The sequence below is a fragment of the Vollenhovia emeryi genome, unplaced genomic scaffold (genome assembly GCF_000949405.1).
Source record: "Vollenhovia emeryi isolate VEMERY1.0 unplaced genomic scaffold, V.emery_V1.0 DF939257.1, whole genome shotgun sequence".
In the NCBI taxonomy this organism is placed as follows: domain Eukaryota; kingdom Metazoa; phylum Arthropoda; class Insecta; order Hymenoptera; family Formicidae; genus Vollenhovia; species Vollenhovia emeryi.
In genome coordinates this window covers 241,452-258,001 of record NW_011967109.1, presented here as the reverse complement: position 1 = coordinate 258,001, position 16,550 = coordinate 241,452, and the positions used below count along the sequence as shown (strand labels likewise).

The window sequence follows — 16,550 nt, the reverse complement described above, 5'->3', positions numbered from 1 at the left end:
GGCCTACCGCCCAATTTGAGCGCGTGGCAAGATGTGACCGCCCGGCGATCGATATTGCTATGCGCACATCTCGCCACGCGCTCGAATTGGGCGGTAGGCCGGCCTAAGACAACGATTTTTCATAATTAATTACTCGTTAACTATTACGAAAATTGCAAAATGGTACAGGACTTTTCCGTTCATCTCGATCCGTTCTACCTTCTCAAAAATTTTGTCGGATATGGAAAGACTCACCCTGTATAATGCGACTCCCGCGACTTTTGTGAGGAGCGCAGGGCCTCGCTAAAAGAAAGGTTTGCGCCTATTAAGCAATTAAATTAACGTCACTCCTCTTCTTGTCTCTCTCTCTCTCACGACAGTATCTTTTTTGCAGAGCTTTTTTTGCAGAAAGATATTACATACGAAAACATAGAAAATTCAAATTCTTAAAAAATATTTTTGAAAGATTGCAATTAATGCGTTACTTTCGTGCATCTCGAATCGATAACACCGGGCAGCGAAATAAAATTGAAACCTTTTTCTTGAGTTTTTCACATAGTATACGTTGTTAAAAAAAAACATGCATTGCTCGTGTAAAAGAAACGCATACCGTCGTCAATTTTACGTGCAAACAAAACGACACCTTTCGCTTCTATCGGACACACGGCCAATAAAGATGAGCGAAAACAGAACCGCTGCGTGAAGGCGTGAAGTAGTAGTAGCCGCGCAGCTTCGCGATCCCCATCGCGTTACGTTTCGCACACACATACGCGCAAACACACCCGGGGCATTATATTATCTCCTAAATATACCTCCCGACGTGCGGATTAAGTATACTTTTTTTTAAAAAAAATCGAAGTAACGTAAAAAAGGTACACGATCGACTATACTACCTTGAGAACGGTGGGCGGTCTGTTTGTGGGACGGCCGCTATTGGTGGACAGCAACGACCAGCATCGCCAGAAAAAAAAGGAGGTTCTCTTCCTCTCCAAACACACTTGATTCTCTCCCACTTAATACGTTATATACACTGGCTACCTCGGACGATCATGACTTTCCGCGAGAATCGTCCCACACTCGAGCGAGCGACGACGGGATCAGAGGAACGAGAGAGCCGTGCACTTTCGTCCAGACGAAAAAAACGACCGCGCGTACACAGCGCGAGCGGTAGTCCCAAACGATTGGTATTTTCTTCCGATGAGAGTTTTGCTCTTGCCTCTACGACCGGCGCGAATTTCGCCCGTCCCTCGGCAGCGACGCTCCTGTCCCGAAATCGCGGAAAGTCGCGACGCGCGCCCGACCGAATCAACGCTGAAAACCCATCGAATGAGTCGTAGATCCTTAAACAAAATCAACATGGCCGCCATAAACGTATAAACTAATAAAATGTAAAAAAAACAACGTGTTCTCGATTATCTAAGTAACAAACGATAGTTATTTCTTCTTTCTTCCCCTCCCAATCTTTCCTAGAGAGTAGCCTTTTTTTTTCATCTTTTCTTTATACACGTTTACAATGAAGGGAATCGACCTTTCTCTCCGTGTCTAATATCGTTTATCTCCGCCTAAATTTATTTCATGTACTTTATTTTTCTTTAAAGCAATTCCACTATATATTGTGAAACGGGAGACGGCGAAGCTATCGCTTGTCATCCGAGAAGTTTCTGAAATCGTCTGAGATAGATGATTCAGTTCGGTAGTAAAAAGTTGTATGCACAAACGATGAAACGTACAGATTTTTGCAACGAAAACGTAGCGCTAGTTTTCAACAATCATCTATATCAGAGAGACACGTCCGTAATGACAATCGTTAAAGCAATGCATACTAATAAAAAGATTAATTGCCGTCTCTTCTCCCACAAAACGCACGAATAAATGCCTTAAGAAACTTAAAGAGCAACGTTACGCGGGGGGGAAAATGAAGTACACCAATTTTGCCTCGCGCGCATAACTCGACGTCTCCCGCTTATGTTCAACCTAGACAAACAAATCTACAATCGACGTTAAAAAGAAACATCTTAATTTTTATTAGTACTACGGGAATGCGCCAAGGGGCTCGCGCGCATCGTCGTCGCACAGAAGTCTGCTGATTGTTAAGAAAAGAAAAAACGATTCTTAGGGAATTACGAACAAATAAGAGCAGCTGTCGACCGAAATAAAAGCGTCTGGCGAGGAATTAATACATCGGTGGATCCGGCCGACAACACGCGCCAGGAAGGATCGCGGCCCCCGTGCGCGTTCGCCATCGTCAAGTGTCTCCTACAGGTCGCGAGGGGAGGATTCTAGAGCACGGTCGTCCGGAACAGGGAGATCGACTTGTAAAAGAGAGGACACAAGTCGGCCGCGTTCGTGCGCGTACGGCGGCGGTTCGCTAAGTTCTCTAATGGTTACGGCCACTGGCTGTAGAGCTGAAACTGCTCGCGGGTGAAGCAGGCCGAGAGCGGCTTCACGAAGTGGGCGTCGACCGCCCTGCAGTGCGGGCAGCCGAAGACGCGGCTGTAGTCCGAGTAGAAGTTCAGTCGCTGATGGGGGTAGATCAGGGGTTTCTGGCAGCTGTTGCACTGGAACGAAAACGGAACGACGGTGCGTTCATTTCGTGAAGGTGTTTCCCTTCGCTGCGGGCGGGGCATGACGAATCGGCGCGATAGAACGTGTGCATGCAGCATCTAATTCGCCACGTGTTGCAAACTATACAAGTCCGTTTCAATAGTCGTTTCTTCGGACCATCGGTTAACAACGGCGAAAAAGGTACCGTCGTATCCAACAACGCCAAACCGAGAGAGATAAATAAACGTAAATGCAAACGAGAAAGATGACTCGAGTCTTCTATCATGGCGTTCAAGTTTTTCAAAGTCATCTACACTCGAGTGCTGATGTATCAACGCTCGTGCGTTAAAGGGTCAAAGTTCGCTCGGATTGAGGTCGACCGGTCACGAATTCGGAGCTTACCTTCAGTCGCTCGCTGCAGCAGGGCATGGCGGCGAAAATATCGTAGCTGTACATGGTACCGAGGACCAAGCTCGAGCCATCCCACGGTTGGGTACAGAAACGGCAGCGTACAGGCTGCCCGCCGCTGCCCTCCAAACAACTCATGCACACGGCTGACAAGAACTGCGTGCGACCTTCGACCTTCACCTGGAATGAAACACCGAAAAACCGAACGTGCTAGTGGGAATCTGGCGAAAGCGGTATCGCGGTAGGGTCGCGAGGTCGCGAAAAATGCGATAGCAAGTATACTATGATTTACGGCATTTCGTCACGTTCTTCAAGTAATCGACTTGTAATCAAATTGTGTTAATCAACGTGCAGAAATCATTTGCACACGTCACAGACACTGGGAATACTTGGTACTCGGCTTATCAAGAGGCTTATGGTGAGGTCTTCACCGAGCATTTCACGATAGGATGAGATCTATCAAATTACATATCGACGAAGTCTTCTTATTTTAATTGAGTCGAGGTAGCTCAGGCCCGGTTTCACCAAACGTCGCTTAACTTTAATCTTAGTTTAATTCAAGTTTGTCTCCTTCTAAAGCAACAGATGGAAAGAGACAAAGAACGAAGCCAAGCCTAAAGTTAAACAACGTTGGTGAAACCGGGCCTTAATCTCTCAATAAACAGCTAAACCCGTCAAAAGTTTCATATTGCTCAATTAGATGTTTATTCCTTCAACGAGAAAGTCAGCGCTCACAAAATATTTGTAACATTTTCGATAATGAGAAACGTACCTCGGCGCAGGCAGACGAGTGCTGTCTGGGTGACAAGAAGAATGTACCGTCCACCAGGGGGTACCTGTCGAAAACCAGCATAGCCGCGCGACAAAGGACGCACGTAACTCGAGACCACTGCAGAGCGGCCAATGTCGATAGGATGAAGCATCTCGTGTCGTCGTTGCCGTGATTACCCTCGTCTTCCATCTGAAAGCAAATCGTTAACAAACACATCGTTACGTTGCGTACGCAATCGTGTTGTATAAACGTATAAGTAACATATATAGGGCGTACTAAAGCCACCGAATATCCTTTCAATCGCAGATTCTTTAGAAAATTTCATGAGAAAAATTCTAATGCAAAAACGCCGAGGCTATAATAGTTTTTAAATAACGAGCGATTATATTTCACAAATGGCAGGGCCTGAGATTCCGCGCGCTCAGGTACGGCGACATGACGAGTGATAAAAGTGTTCCTACGAATGCCGCCCCTTTTCATTTAATTCAAGTAAAAATTTGGAACGTTTTGTAACTTCCAAGTGTTTGCAGCTGTCAAAGTGGTCGTTCAATAGCAGTTTCCATGAAGGTTGTTACTATGCTGAAAAGGGCGACGTTCATGGAAACACTTTTATCACTTGTCATGTCGCCGTACCTGAGCGCGCGAAATCTCAGGCCTGTCATTTGTGTGAGATACAATCGCTTATTATTTAAAAACTATTATAGCCTCGACATTTTTGTATTGGAATTTTCGTCTTGAACTTTTCTAAAGAATTTATGTTTAAAAGGATATCCAGTGGTTTTAGTACACCCTGTATATATAAATACAAATAGAAGAGAGATTGCCCGTGCTCGTGTTAATTCGCGAATTTCTCCTTCTCCGCAATCCTCGGGGAAAATAATAATAATGAAAAGGAAACACTGAAAAGAGGAATAAATTTTTTTACTCAAACTAATTACAAGTTTAAGCTCGAAGACTTGAAATATCGCCTGGTGTTATGCCAGGTAGAAGACTCGAGGCTACTTTGAGCGGAAACGTTAGTCGATAACGATGTCCTATCCCTTCGTTCGATCTCGTTTCCCGTCTACTTGCGAGAGCGACGATAATTTGAATGCAGAATTCCCCATCCGGCAACTCTTATACGCGCGCGAAGTAATAACGTCGGCGACATCAACAAAGCTCGTCTCATTCGTGCCCGCCCTGCTCGTTAAACCAGTTTCCGTGAGACGCTCGCCGTAGCCCCCGGGGGGGAGAAAAGTACGCGGGGCCCTTGATACCGCTGCCGTAAAAAGACCAAAAGCGACGGCGAGGGTGGAAGATTCGAAGGATGCAGCGCGGGTCTCGATAGCGGATAAACTGCGAAGGCGGTGGCTGCGAAACGCCGTAAAGATTTTCGCGGCGAGCGAGAAGGGCGACTGGACGGAGAAAGGATGCAGGGACGTAACGCGTTTCGCCTGGATCAAGGATTCGGGACGAAGAAGCGTGGAGCAGCCGCGAGACGGAAACCTGGGTGAAAGTTTCGGAAAACGCGCTGGCTGAAGGTTCTCATAAGCGAGAGAAGAAAAGGGCAGCGGGGAGCGCAACGAGGTACTTGTAAGAAATCTGAATCAGTGGATCTTAATAGTGTCTTAGAAAAGTCTGTTGAAGCAGACTCCTCCCGGGCCGGAGCTGAAATGAAAAAGCCGGTGACGTTTGTACCGCAGTAAAGAATTAAAGGTTTTAATAACGAACTGAAGAGGAGGGTGAAACGGCGGCGAAAGGAAGTGCGCGCTCCGCAGCCAGAGAAGCTGCAATAGGAAGAAAAATTGAAAAGTAGCGTCGAAAGGACTAGCGAAACGGCGACGAAGGAAACGGAAACAGGCGACTTCGCTGCCGACGGTGGAAAAACCGTCGCCAGTAGACGACATTTATAACCATAGTAAATAACCGGCCTTCCTGCTTTGTTACCACAAGGAGAAAAAAAATAGAATGGACGCCGAAGGGATGTTTGCAGAATAGAGAAGCGGTGGCGTGGACCTTCATGCCATTATAATAACGTTATTAGGTCGCTTTTGTAATTGATAAAGAAAACACGATTATTCCAAATGTACGTAGCGGCAGCATTAAGGAAACTAAATTACCGATTATTGGCAGACTTGTCTCATTTATCCTTTTACAATACGTAAATGCCCAGACTGAGGTGAATTTTTCATATCTCCCTTATTTATTTCAGAGGCCCAGTAACTTGGCTTTGTTCTCGTCGATACGTGACGCCCCGTTCATCCGCAAGATTCCTCGAAGATGAAAGTATATTTCCAGACTGCGCGGAGAGGTTTTCGAGTACTTGGAGTGACCGAGGGGCACGAGTGGAGAGGCAGGGAAAGAAAATGCGGGAATGAGGGAATAAACGAAAGAGAAAAGAGACACGAGGGAGAAAGGAGAAAAATAGCGCGGCTCTTCCGACCAACGTATTCGTGGATTCGAGTAAGGAGAGAGAAAGAGAGTAGGTGTCCTTGACGCATTCTCGGATGCTCAAGAGACCCATACAAGCCACGTACATCCATTTATCCGTCCATCCATCTCGCCGTGAGGACTCAACGCCAATGTCGAAGAAATAAATTGAATTGGTACGTCGCGAGCGTACGAGTCGCTCGCATTGCCGCGCGATGTACGACCCGGGCCCGTGATTGAGGAGGAACACTTGGATTTTACAACTTCGATTAGGACCCAAGATTGCGCAACGCTGATACAATACACTTCCTAGAATTTTATTGCGACTCGTAAGCCTGTCGGGCGCTGGGGCGAGCACGAAATACTTTGCGCGAGCCACAAAAATTGCTTTCGACGTAATTATGTTTGATACCTCTTTTTTCATCCCCGTTGACATAATCGCGATTTGTACTGTTTATATTTATTCTAACGTTTTATCTTTAATTTTCCCTAACCTTAATAAAATTCATCAGCGCCCCTTTCTACCCGTAATCTACCAATGTTAAAATATTTTCGGCACTCGAAGCTAGAAAGAAGAATATTTAATTCTAAAGAGGATCTGATGTTCTGACGACACAGCGGCGAAAGGCGAACGAACTACGATAATTTCGACAAGCCTAAAAATGAAAGAGAGGGAGAGGCGCCGGGAAACGACAGGGGCGGTGGATCGTAAATCGCGGTGTACTGTAAAGGGACTTACACCGGCGGCGTCGCGGATTATCGGAATTCAATAATGCGGGACGATACAAATAAATGGAAAAATCCACCTTAGCGCCGCCGCACGCTCGACAGTGCAAAATAATAAAGAACTGATGTTAGCGAGGCAGCGAGACCATATCTTCCCCCTTATTACTTGGCCCAGCCTTTCATCGAATGCAATATAACGAGATTCTCGAAAGAGGATTACTCGATGAAAGCTCACTGACGAGGAACGTGAAATTGCAACATTTTATATAATCTTACATCAAGCAGTTTCCAAATTAAATCTTAACTTTTCCTCTAACTGATGAAAAATAAACGTGGCGATCGAGTGGCCCACCTACGATGGAAGTTTATCAACCACGACTTAAAAATATTTTAATAAAATCGCCGGAATATCGCTTACGACGAAAGAGCTTTGACGGGGAGATATTTCGCTCTCTCTCTCTCTCTCGATCAAATTAAAAGTCCTAAATGATTTCTATCGGCGTGGAGGATCGTGAATTCAACTTTATCGCTCCTGGGGTAAAGAAAGGAAAAGGAGAAGGAGACGTATTCGGTGCTAAAACCGCTTGACTTCATTTTATGTACATTGTGCCGAGGAGACGATTTTCTCGGGGGCGGCGGGAGTAAAACAGGAAAAGAAGGGAGAAGGCATAGGGGATGCAGAAAAAAAGGTACCGCTGGGGATTTTTTTTAGGGTTCCTAAGGACGCCCTTATTTAGAGCCTTAACATCAACGCGGCCTCGGCCATAGGACGCGAGACGATAAAAAGCGGTATATAGGCGGACGTAAAATTCGTTACGATCGAACTTCGCCTACTTCCGCTACCATCCTAAAGAAGAGAAGTAATTACTTACGCGAGAAAAGATGTGTGAGAGGTATTCTTCGTGCGCGATTCTACAATTTCGCTTTCACGTCGCGGCATACTGCAGGTCGAATTTCACATATTCTCGGCCAAAAACTCGTCACAATACCGACGCTGAACATACGCAATGACGAATCCGAGGGGGAATCCGCCGAGGACATTGTAGTGTACAGATTTGCGGCATTACTGGGGCATTATTAGGTATTTTTTGGGCATTAGTTTGGGCATTATAAAGATAAAGTAAGATAAAGTATGTTTTGCCCACTGGGCATTCGTAGGCTTTGGTGTACGCACGGAAAAAACTGTTTTAGTTGATTCAGCAAATCTATAGTTTACTGAACAAAATTAAACGTTTTAAAGAAGTAAATTTGCTAATGCAGCAAAGAAGTCGTGTGTAAGAGTAATCGTTACTTTGTTCATAAAACAAATCGATTTTTGCTGAAATTATCTTAGTTACTGCAACAAATCATTTTCGCTAAGTGCGAGACGTAGCTAGCGCCAGCCTCTGAGTAGTTCGCCGACCGCCGCTAGGCCGCGCATGGTGTCGGCCAAAAACTCGGAATCAAAATTCAGTCTCGTAGGGTATAAAGGGAGGCGTGGAAGCCAGGGCAAGTATCGCATATTGCGATCGCCACAATAATAATTGCAGAGTAAATGTTTTAATGAGCATTACTTTATCTAATTTTAATTGTTGGCGTAACTAATAATTTTGCTATAATAGGATTTATTAATGCACCTAATTTTCTTTTATGTAACAGCAAAAAAATTAGTTACATGTACCAAGCTATTTTTTCCATTGGTTGTAGTAAAGAATCATCTTTGCTCTACTAACAAATCTACCGTGCTGTAACATCAAATTTTATTAGATATAATTACTAATCCTATGCAGCTTTGCGATTTAATTACTGCAACATAGCAAACTGGCTGTCCGTATATTACGGCGGTAAATTTGCTAGACTAGCAGGGTTTTTGATTGTCATAGCAAATCTTTTTTTTTCCGTGCGTGGTTTGGGTCAGCGGTTTACCCCTCGGATGAATCCGAAAAGGAAAAGGATCTAATTAAAATATTTTAAAATTAAAATACTAAAATTCGCGACATCACGTCAATTCATATAATGTCAGAATATATTTCATTGCACCACGAACGATTCAATCTCGTTACAATCGCTCGCTGATTAGTAACATGAAACTTGGCTGATTAGTAACATGAAACTTCTTCTATGTTAAGGCATTTATTATTTTTTTTTCGGTAAAACTTCTCTCGTTGGTCGTGATATACTTGACGGAGAGAGCCGCGGCGTCTCGCAAGGTTTTTGCTTTCGGAGAAAACTTCATTTGACCGGCGCAGACAATTGACTCGCAGAACCCGGGCAGCGTCGTAAATTCTTTCGAGGAGTGGGTGCGCTCGTTGCATTCCCAGTTAACGCGAATACGAGCTTGCGAGACGAGCCCTCTTACTTTCTTTAAAAGCATCGAGCAGAGTTCGAGCAGTTAAAACGGTCTACAAAACGTATTTACGAGCGGTGGGATAAAGTAGAGGGAAACAAGAAGGAGAAACGTTTCTATCTCCATCTTTGCATTTCCCCAAGCTATTTCAACGAATCTCCTAATTGTTCATTGATCGTATTTAGACAGCGTTTTCCGATGTTAAGTATTTATTAATTAGCGAGAACACACAATAAGATAAAAAATGGAGCTTGAATATACATTTTATAATTAAAATGTTAATTTGCGCGCTGTTAAATGCCTAAAGACAACGCGGTATTGAATTCCGTCGTGCGAAATTAGTGGCGTTATAAGTTACGGTGATGAAAGCTGATCCGGAGGGCTCAGAAAAGTTAAATGGAAAATAGAAAGTCGGGGATCAGGGACAAAGGGATTACTTAGGACTGTCCATGTATTATAGCCGGAACAAAGGATTCGCGAAGGATTTCCCCGCGCGTCCTCTTCAACGTGGAAGGGCGCGACGGTCCGAAGCGATAACAACTTTTCGCCGAAAGTTTCCCCGTTCCGTTCTTCGTTTCTCCGACGGGGGGGGGGGGAGTATTCTTAGCTCCGTGTCGTTCTCCATGCAAGTGACCCACTGCCGTTCCCGGAAAGACGGGCCGAACAAAGAGATCCTCGTCAGGGCGCTCCTTCTAGCGTGAAAACAATCAATGGCGGTCGCCGAGACTTCGTTTCCAGAAGTCTTACGATGATAATAGCTTCCTTTCCTTCGTGCCACTCGCTATCGATCTTGACGATCATCCGTGCCTAGCTATTAACCGAATTTTGGCCTCCGTTCAGCTTCTAGTCGCGACGTTCCAACTACCTAGCCCACGACTCTCGGTCGCGTGGGGACCGCAACTGATTCACCCCAGTGCCGGAAATTCATTGATTCGACGACATATTCTCATTTCCGAGACGTCTGTACTCTATGTGCGGTCCAGACGAACGCTATTGGAATAACGGGGATGATATGACTTTTCTATGAAAAGCATTTCCTTCTCTTTCTCTCCGAACCTTCCCCAGGGAGAAGCGGCGTCTTCGTCGGGTGCAAGTGACCCACTGGCATTCGAGGAAGGAGATCCGAACAAAGAGACCCTCCCTCCTCCCTTTCCGAACTCGTGTTCCTTCTCGCGTGAAAATAATCGATGGCGCTATCCGTACACATCGCCGGCTAGCTTTTCCTTTCTTCGGCTGACTCCGTTTTCCCCTTTGAAGTAAGGGAAGGTCGCCATCACGGGGAAAACAGAAGGGGAACCGGACAGATATCAGGCTGAACAACGCCCGACGGAACTTCCTGAGTGAAATTGCGGTCCCTAATATTATTGACAATTGATACGACACACGCCTCGTGGCGCTCCTAGAATTTTATCGGGACCCCACTCGCGAGAGAAATTGCCTTTCCTTTCGGATAGCCGTTCGGTCGTGGGGATATTCAGGGCGTCCGAATATCGTAGACACCGCGCATACGACAACACATCCACCGCGAGGAGAATAGCACTGCCAATTTTCAAACGCTCGTGCAAAATTATAGCCTGTGAGTTGCGATGCGAAATCAAACTCACTTAGATAAATTTCCTTATACTTTTACAATAATAATAAAATAAAATATGCTCGATAGATATTATTTATAGTTGCGTACAAGTATAAGCTACGTGCACTTTGTACATAGATTCCGCCAATGAAGTAAGACAAAAGGAAAAATATGCCAAACCGAGCTGAAGCTCCACAAGATTTTTCTCGGTAATCTCCTCCTCTATCTTTCTTCGGTTAAACCGCTTATTTCCTACTCCGACGCGGTAGGCCGATTAGCTATAATTGCTATCGAATGAAAAAAGAAAGACTCGCGAACAGAAATTGAACGCACCACGTCTGCACAATTTCATAGTTGCGCGCGTTGAATAATTCGCGAAAATAGGGAAGGCGCAGGACAGATGGACGAGAATAACGCAACGTTTTCCGTTTTTGACATTCCGTCTTGTTGCCGCACACGTCGTTATCAGATTTGCGAGGTAGCCATGTCACGTATTCACCCCTGATGCGTTAATTATTTATCATGCGGGGTGAATTCATATCGCTGCTGCCGGTACAGTTACAATGCTGGTGGATGCATCGCGTGCTCGCCTGAATTCGTTTTGGCGACGGGACGAGACTCTGATCGAAATATAAAGCGAGCCTTTCTCGATTCTCGATAATCACAGTGAGCATAGTGATAGTTAAATACATGTGTGAAAGAGATATCAAATAATGTTAATAATATACGTTGAGAAAAATGTCCGATTAAATATAATCGGATGATCCAATTACATAATAACAAACGGATATATCCGATGAAAAATGTAATCGGGTTTTCAACCAAATTTCATCGGATGTATCAATAATTTATTCGGAAAACGTAAAATTGACCATCGGAAATACTATTTCATTGTTTATACGATGACAATTTTTCTCAGTGTACGCTTTTTATAAAATAGATACGGAAGGTTTCCACCGAGGGGGAAACTACTGAGGGCATTGTGGTGTACAGATTTGCGGCATTACTAGGCATTTTTTGGGCACTAGTTTGGGTATTATAAAAATAAAATAAGATAAAATAAGATAATAAGATAAAGTAATGCCCACTGGGCATTAGCGGGCATTGGTTTACAAGATTTTGGTCAGCGGTTTCTCACTCGGTTTTCACGCTTACGTCTGGAAATGGCAACACTTGCAGTAGTTGACGAAATAATTTGTAAAAAAAAATAAAAATAATATAAAGCAGAAGTTTCGGCTTTATCTTATATTTTTATTTTGTCGATAAAATAGCTCGATTAGATTTCGATAGTCTCGTCGGCGAGACAGTTCCGTTATGATACTATCGTCGATAAGTTAAAAAGGGAGATAGCAGCTTTCAGTTCGCCCTTTTGTTCGGAGCCGATAAGAATGGAACGCGTACACGCGCGCGTATTCGTGCCATGCGTGAAAGGTTTTCGTGCATATCGCAGGAGAATCAATAAGCTCGCTCGCGAGTTGTCTGTACCTTGTTGAAAAAAAGCCCTTCGCGATTCGCAGAAGATAACTGCCGATGGGGCAGGGAGGGTGCGCTCCCCTCGCGGATTATAGGCGGAATTAAAATGGGAGACGAAGACCAGATGAAAAGCCCCTTTTTTTTCACATACGTTGACTCTCTCTTGATTTATCCGCGAGCTGACTCGGAGCTCGCAGCTCGGAATGAAAGAGAGTTAAATCCGGAGTCGTGTGCATTGCGAACGCACACCCTGTCGCTTCCGCATTGCCTACCTGCGATCGATAGTCATCTAAAACGTATCAACATCGAGCCGTAAGATCTCGAGATACAATCTAGCCACTTCGATGCCGCCCTGGGATTGCCCATTCGCAGTCTGAATGTAAATCGCATTTATATTTCTTACGTTGCGCGCGATTCGCACGCAAGGATGCACAAATTCTATAACAAGTTATACTTCTCTTCGGCGAGACATTAAAATAATTATTTCACAGAAATATTTAATTTAATTAAATCTAAAATAATTGTTTTAAGAGAGATTAATTTAAAATTATGTACAATATATTAACGTCAAAGTACACAAATAAATGAAATTACTTTCGAGTTTAATTAGTCGAGCTTTGAAGTTTCAAGCTGAATAATAAAAGTGCAAAGCGCTTCAATGGCACCTTTTGTTCAAGTAAAGCACCGAGTAAAGAGGTAGAGAACGCCCCAAAATTTTCGGGTAAGATGGATGCTATTATTTCAAATTTAATATCCAGAGGATCGCCTGGTTGACGACTTACTGATCTGCAGGAGCAAGGGGGAGGACAATCTCCAGTGTTCCGCTGGAGAACAAAAACAGGACGGCGTTCAAAGCGCTTCAGTCCTGTCCCGCGTTTTAATTGTAAAATCGAAATTAATCTGGATGAAGAATGCCTCTCCCCGCGAGACGCGCAAAATGGAAAACCGCGAACTGCAAGCGTGTTGAAGAACACACATTCGCGGCTTCCCTCCCTCTCTAATACGCGACTCTCAAATTTATGACAAGGAGGAAAGAAAGAGTGGCCTTCCGAAGCCCCCGACTCTATCTTCGCGTGCAAAACGTTTCATCGATTGGCGAATGGCAGCGGCACAAAGTTATCGCTAATAAATTAGTACAGAAGCGCGTACATCGGCGGAGGACGTGCGCTATAAATCCCGCCGTTCTATCTCCGATTACCCGATTACATACCGCGATTGATATACACGCTCGCGCGAGGAGAGATTAAAGCTAGGCTGCTCCCTTCCTCTCTCGCTCTCCGCGCCAAGGGCGACTTCTCTCCTGCGGGGGACGCACTAAAACAACGATCAACGTAAATTCATACGACGGATTCTCGCCCAAGGCGAACCACCCCAACCGTGACTATCCATAAAAATCTCTGTCCCTTCCACTAAAGGAGATTGCAACGACGTTCAGCGGTACCAGACACGACTATATATCACGCCGTCCCACTATACCCGTTCTGCATCACTATACGTGCTCTCGGCACGCACGCAGGCACGCACGCACGCACACACGCACAGGCCGTCTCAAAACGAATCGACGACGCCTACAGCGCGAGCATCAAAATTACTGCAGTTACGTGAAACGATTTGTACCCTTCAATTCAACGGAGAAACACGATTTGCGAACACGGCTACACTCAGCTGACTCAGTACACTGATCCGCGATAAATGCTGTGATCAGCTCTTCACCCAAAACATTTTCGCACATCTCCACGAGTTGATAATTTCATATTCAAGCTCGAGGCGGTGCGTCTTTATTTACCACGTGCTATGTCCGATGTATCCTGTCTAGTAGGTGTTGGAGATACATTGAAGCGCTGAGCAGGTCGCGAGGAAACTTCGGTAAAGCTACGACGCGATAATCTCGCCACACTCCGGAGTGGCTCGCGCTCTTTTGACGCGCCCTGTACCGTCGCGCTGTAGAGCATCTACCGTAATGTAGAGGAGAGATATGGCTCCTTCAGTCCGTATAAATCAGCCATGCGTCGCCGAAGAGGTGGAGAGGCTGGGTCCTTGCCATGTACATACACCGTACACGTCTGGTCCGACAGCGCTAAAGGTCGAATCCACAGGACGCTAAGGAGAGACACGGGGTTGTTCCACCCTAGCCGCGCGAGTCTCACGGAAGGGTGGCTCCTCCGGTGGCCGGGGAGGGAGGAGGGGGTGGGAGGACCGGGAAGGCGCTCCCTCTCGAAATTTATCTCGTTGCGTCGTTGGCGTAGCTATGCGAACGCTCCTCGCGGCAGGAGGCGCTTGTCATCGACCGTTTCCATCGTCGTCGGGTACTTTGTTTTAGCGTCCCGTCCTTTGTTCCTCCGTAAGAAGATTTGGAGCCTCATCATCGTCTTGATGGATATGACAGAGCGGCACTCGCCGTCTTCCCTTTGTTCGTTAAAACCGATACGCCGGCGGCGACGGCGACTCTTCGATAAGAGCGCTCCTAATTGTACAAATATGCTCGCGAAACAATGATCGGATGTCATTGGGTCACTTGATTACGCGAGAGTGATATCTCGTCATTAGTTAGATGTATAGCTGCGCGAAGTGGGAATCAGCGAATTCGACCCTGCGCGTGCTTCACGATTAATGAAGTTCGCTACTGCTGCGATTTCAGCGCTGATGTAGTTACGTTAAACGGCTTAGGTATGCAAGATTGTTCTTGCGTTAACAAGATTGCGAACTACAAGCGAACTCACGCGAACGTAACAGGCCCTCTATTTCCGACTGTTGGCCGCATTCTTCCTTTAGATACGGAGCCGTGAAATAAGATTCCGCATTGCGAAATTAATTTTAAAATTAATACACGGAGCGATATATGTAGCTTGTGAAAGAATAGAAATACGACTCTCTACCGTTAACAATGACCCGAAAGGCTAAAGTAAAAAAAAAGAAGAGAATAAACATTCTTTAAATTTTGCAAATCCAGTGGTGGTTGAGAGTACAATTTGAATTAATTTCATTCTGGGAAAAATCCAGCCGCCGTCCTCACCGCGACGTGATGCGTGTCCGACCGAAAACTGCCGCGAGAAAGACGAGTATCATCTTCCAGGTCCTCCAAACTCCTCTTCGTAAGCCTAATGTGCCAGCCGGTTGGGAGGGAAAATGGAAGGCGCAACTTAAGTGACTCTCGGAGTGAATCCAGGCAGGACCGGCTTAAGACTGCGACTCAAAATGCAGACCCATGGCACCGGAACTCGACACGTTCGTCGTTTACCAAAATTACTCGAGCGATCGAGCTATCAAATGCGTCGGATGTGGAAAGAGATATTTCCTCGCGCCGCGTACAAATACACTTTGAGCGCTCACCTTTCATTTGTCACTATTTTATCCGCGACTTTCCGGCCACGCGAACATTCATGCCGGCCCTGAAGCAGGAACGTTCTCTCCCGGGTAAAGGGCTTTCGAGGAAATTGTGGTCCGGGCCTCGCGCGGTAAGCGCAGACTGCGAAGCAATCGTCCTAATTGCCGGCCGGCTACTCGAATGCGAAGTTAATCATTTCGGACGGACGCGTTGCTAGCGATTCGCCAAGTTACCACTCACGGAACGAACCGATTTAGGTAATACGCCTGGATTACTTCTGCACCCCGCAATACGATAAAGGTAATTTACTAAAAATAGATTTTGTACTATTACACTTAGATCAATGAAGTTAATTGCTGAAATGCGCATTGAATTTGCGTCAATTTTCTCGTCGGCGATTATCCTCGATTCCTTACGTGAATTGAAACGATCATTCATAGGATTTTAATCCTGGCGTTTTCACCCACACGTTTTACAACTCTTTGACTTAAAAGGACGCTGAATTATTATTTTCTATTTAATTATGCAGGTATTCTGATAAGATAAGATAAGGGGATGCTGAAGTGATTGTGCGCTTTTTGCACCTTTTACTCCTAGAACTGTCAACTCACGAAAACATTTGTGTAATATACAAATTATGTGGCTTTTGTGTAACTCATTCGAGTGAATAGATTTTTTTCCAAGATTGTAAACTTAATTTCAATGATGCCATACCGTTCTCCGATTTAGTTGGATTAGTAGAACACTATCGATCTGTATACAAAAGCCAGATATTATTTATACAGGGTGAGTCTTTCCATATCCGACAAAATTTTTGAGAAGGTAGGACGGATCGAGATGAACGGAAAAGTTCTGTACCATTTTGCAATTTTCGTAATAGTTAACGAGTAATTAATTATTAAAAATCGTTGTCTTAGGCCGGCCTACCGCCCAATTCGAGCGCGTGGCAAGATGTGACCGCCTGGCGATCGATATTGCTATGCGCACATCTCGCCACGCGCTCGAATTGGGCGGT

At 45.2% G+C, this 16,550-nt stretch overlaps 1 protein-coding gene across 1 annotated transcript in view; it reads right to left on the bottom strand.

Annotated features, from left to right (window-relative positions):
- Positions 1 to 1,527: 1,527 nt before the first annotated feature.
- Positions 1,528 to 16,550, bottom strand: part of LOC105559723 (headcase protein) — a 176,128-nt gene continuing 161,105 nt past the window's right edge. Inside the window, exons 4-6 of the mRNA XM_012008232.1 lie at positions 3,704 to 3,892; positions 2,926 to 3,111; positions 1,528 to 2,537 (exon numbers count right to left, since the gene is read on the bottom strand). Of these exons, the coding sequence (XP_011863622.1) occupies positions 2,364 to 2,537; positions 2,926 to 3,111; positions 3,704 to 3,892 (549 nt within the window). The 3' untranslated portion in view covers positions 1,528 to 2,363. The remainder of the gene's footprint in view (positions 2,538 to 2,925; positions 3,112 to 3,703; positions 3,893 to 16,550) is intronic.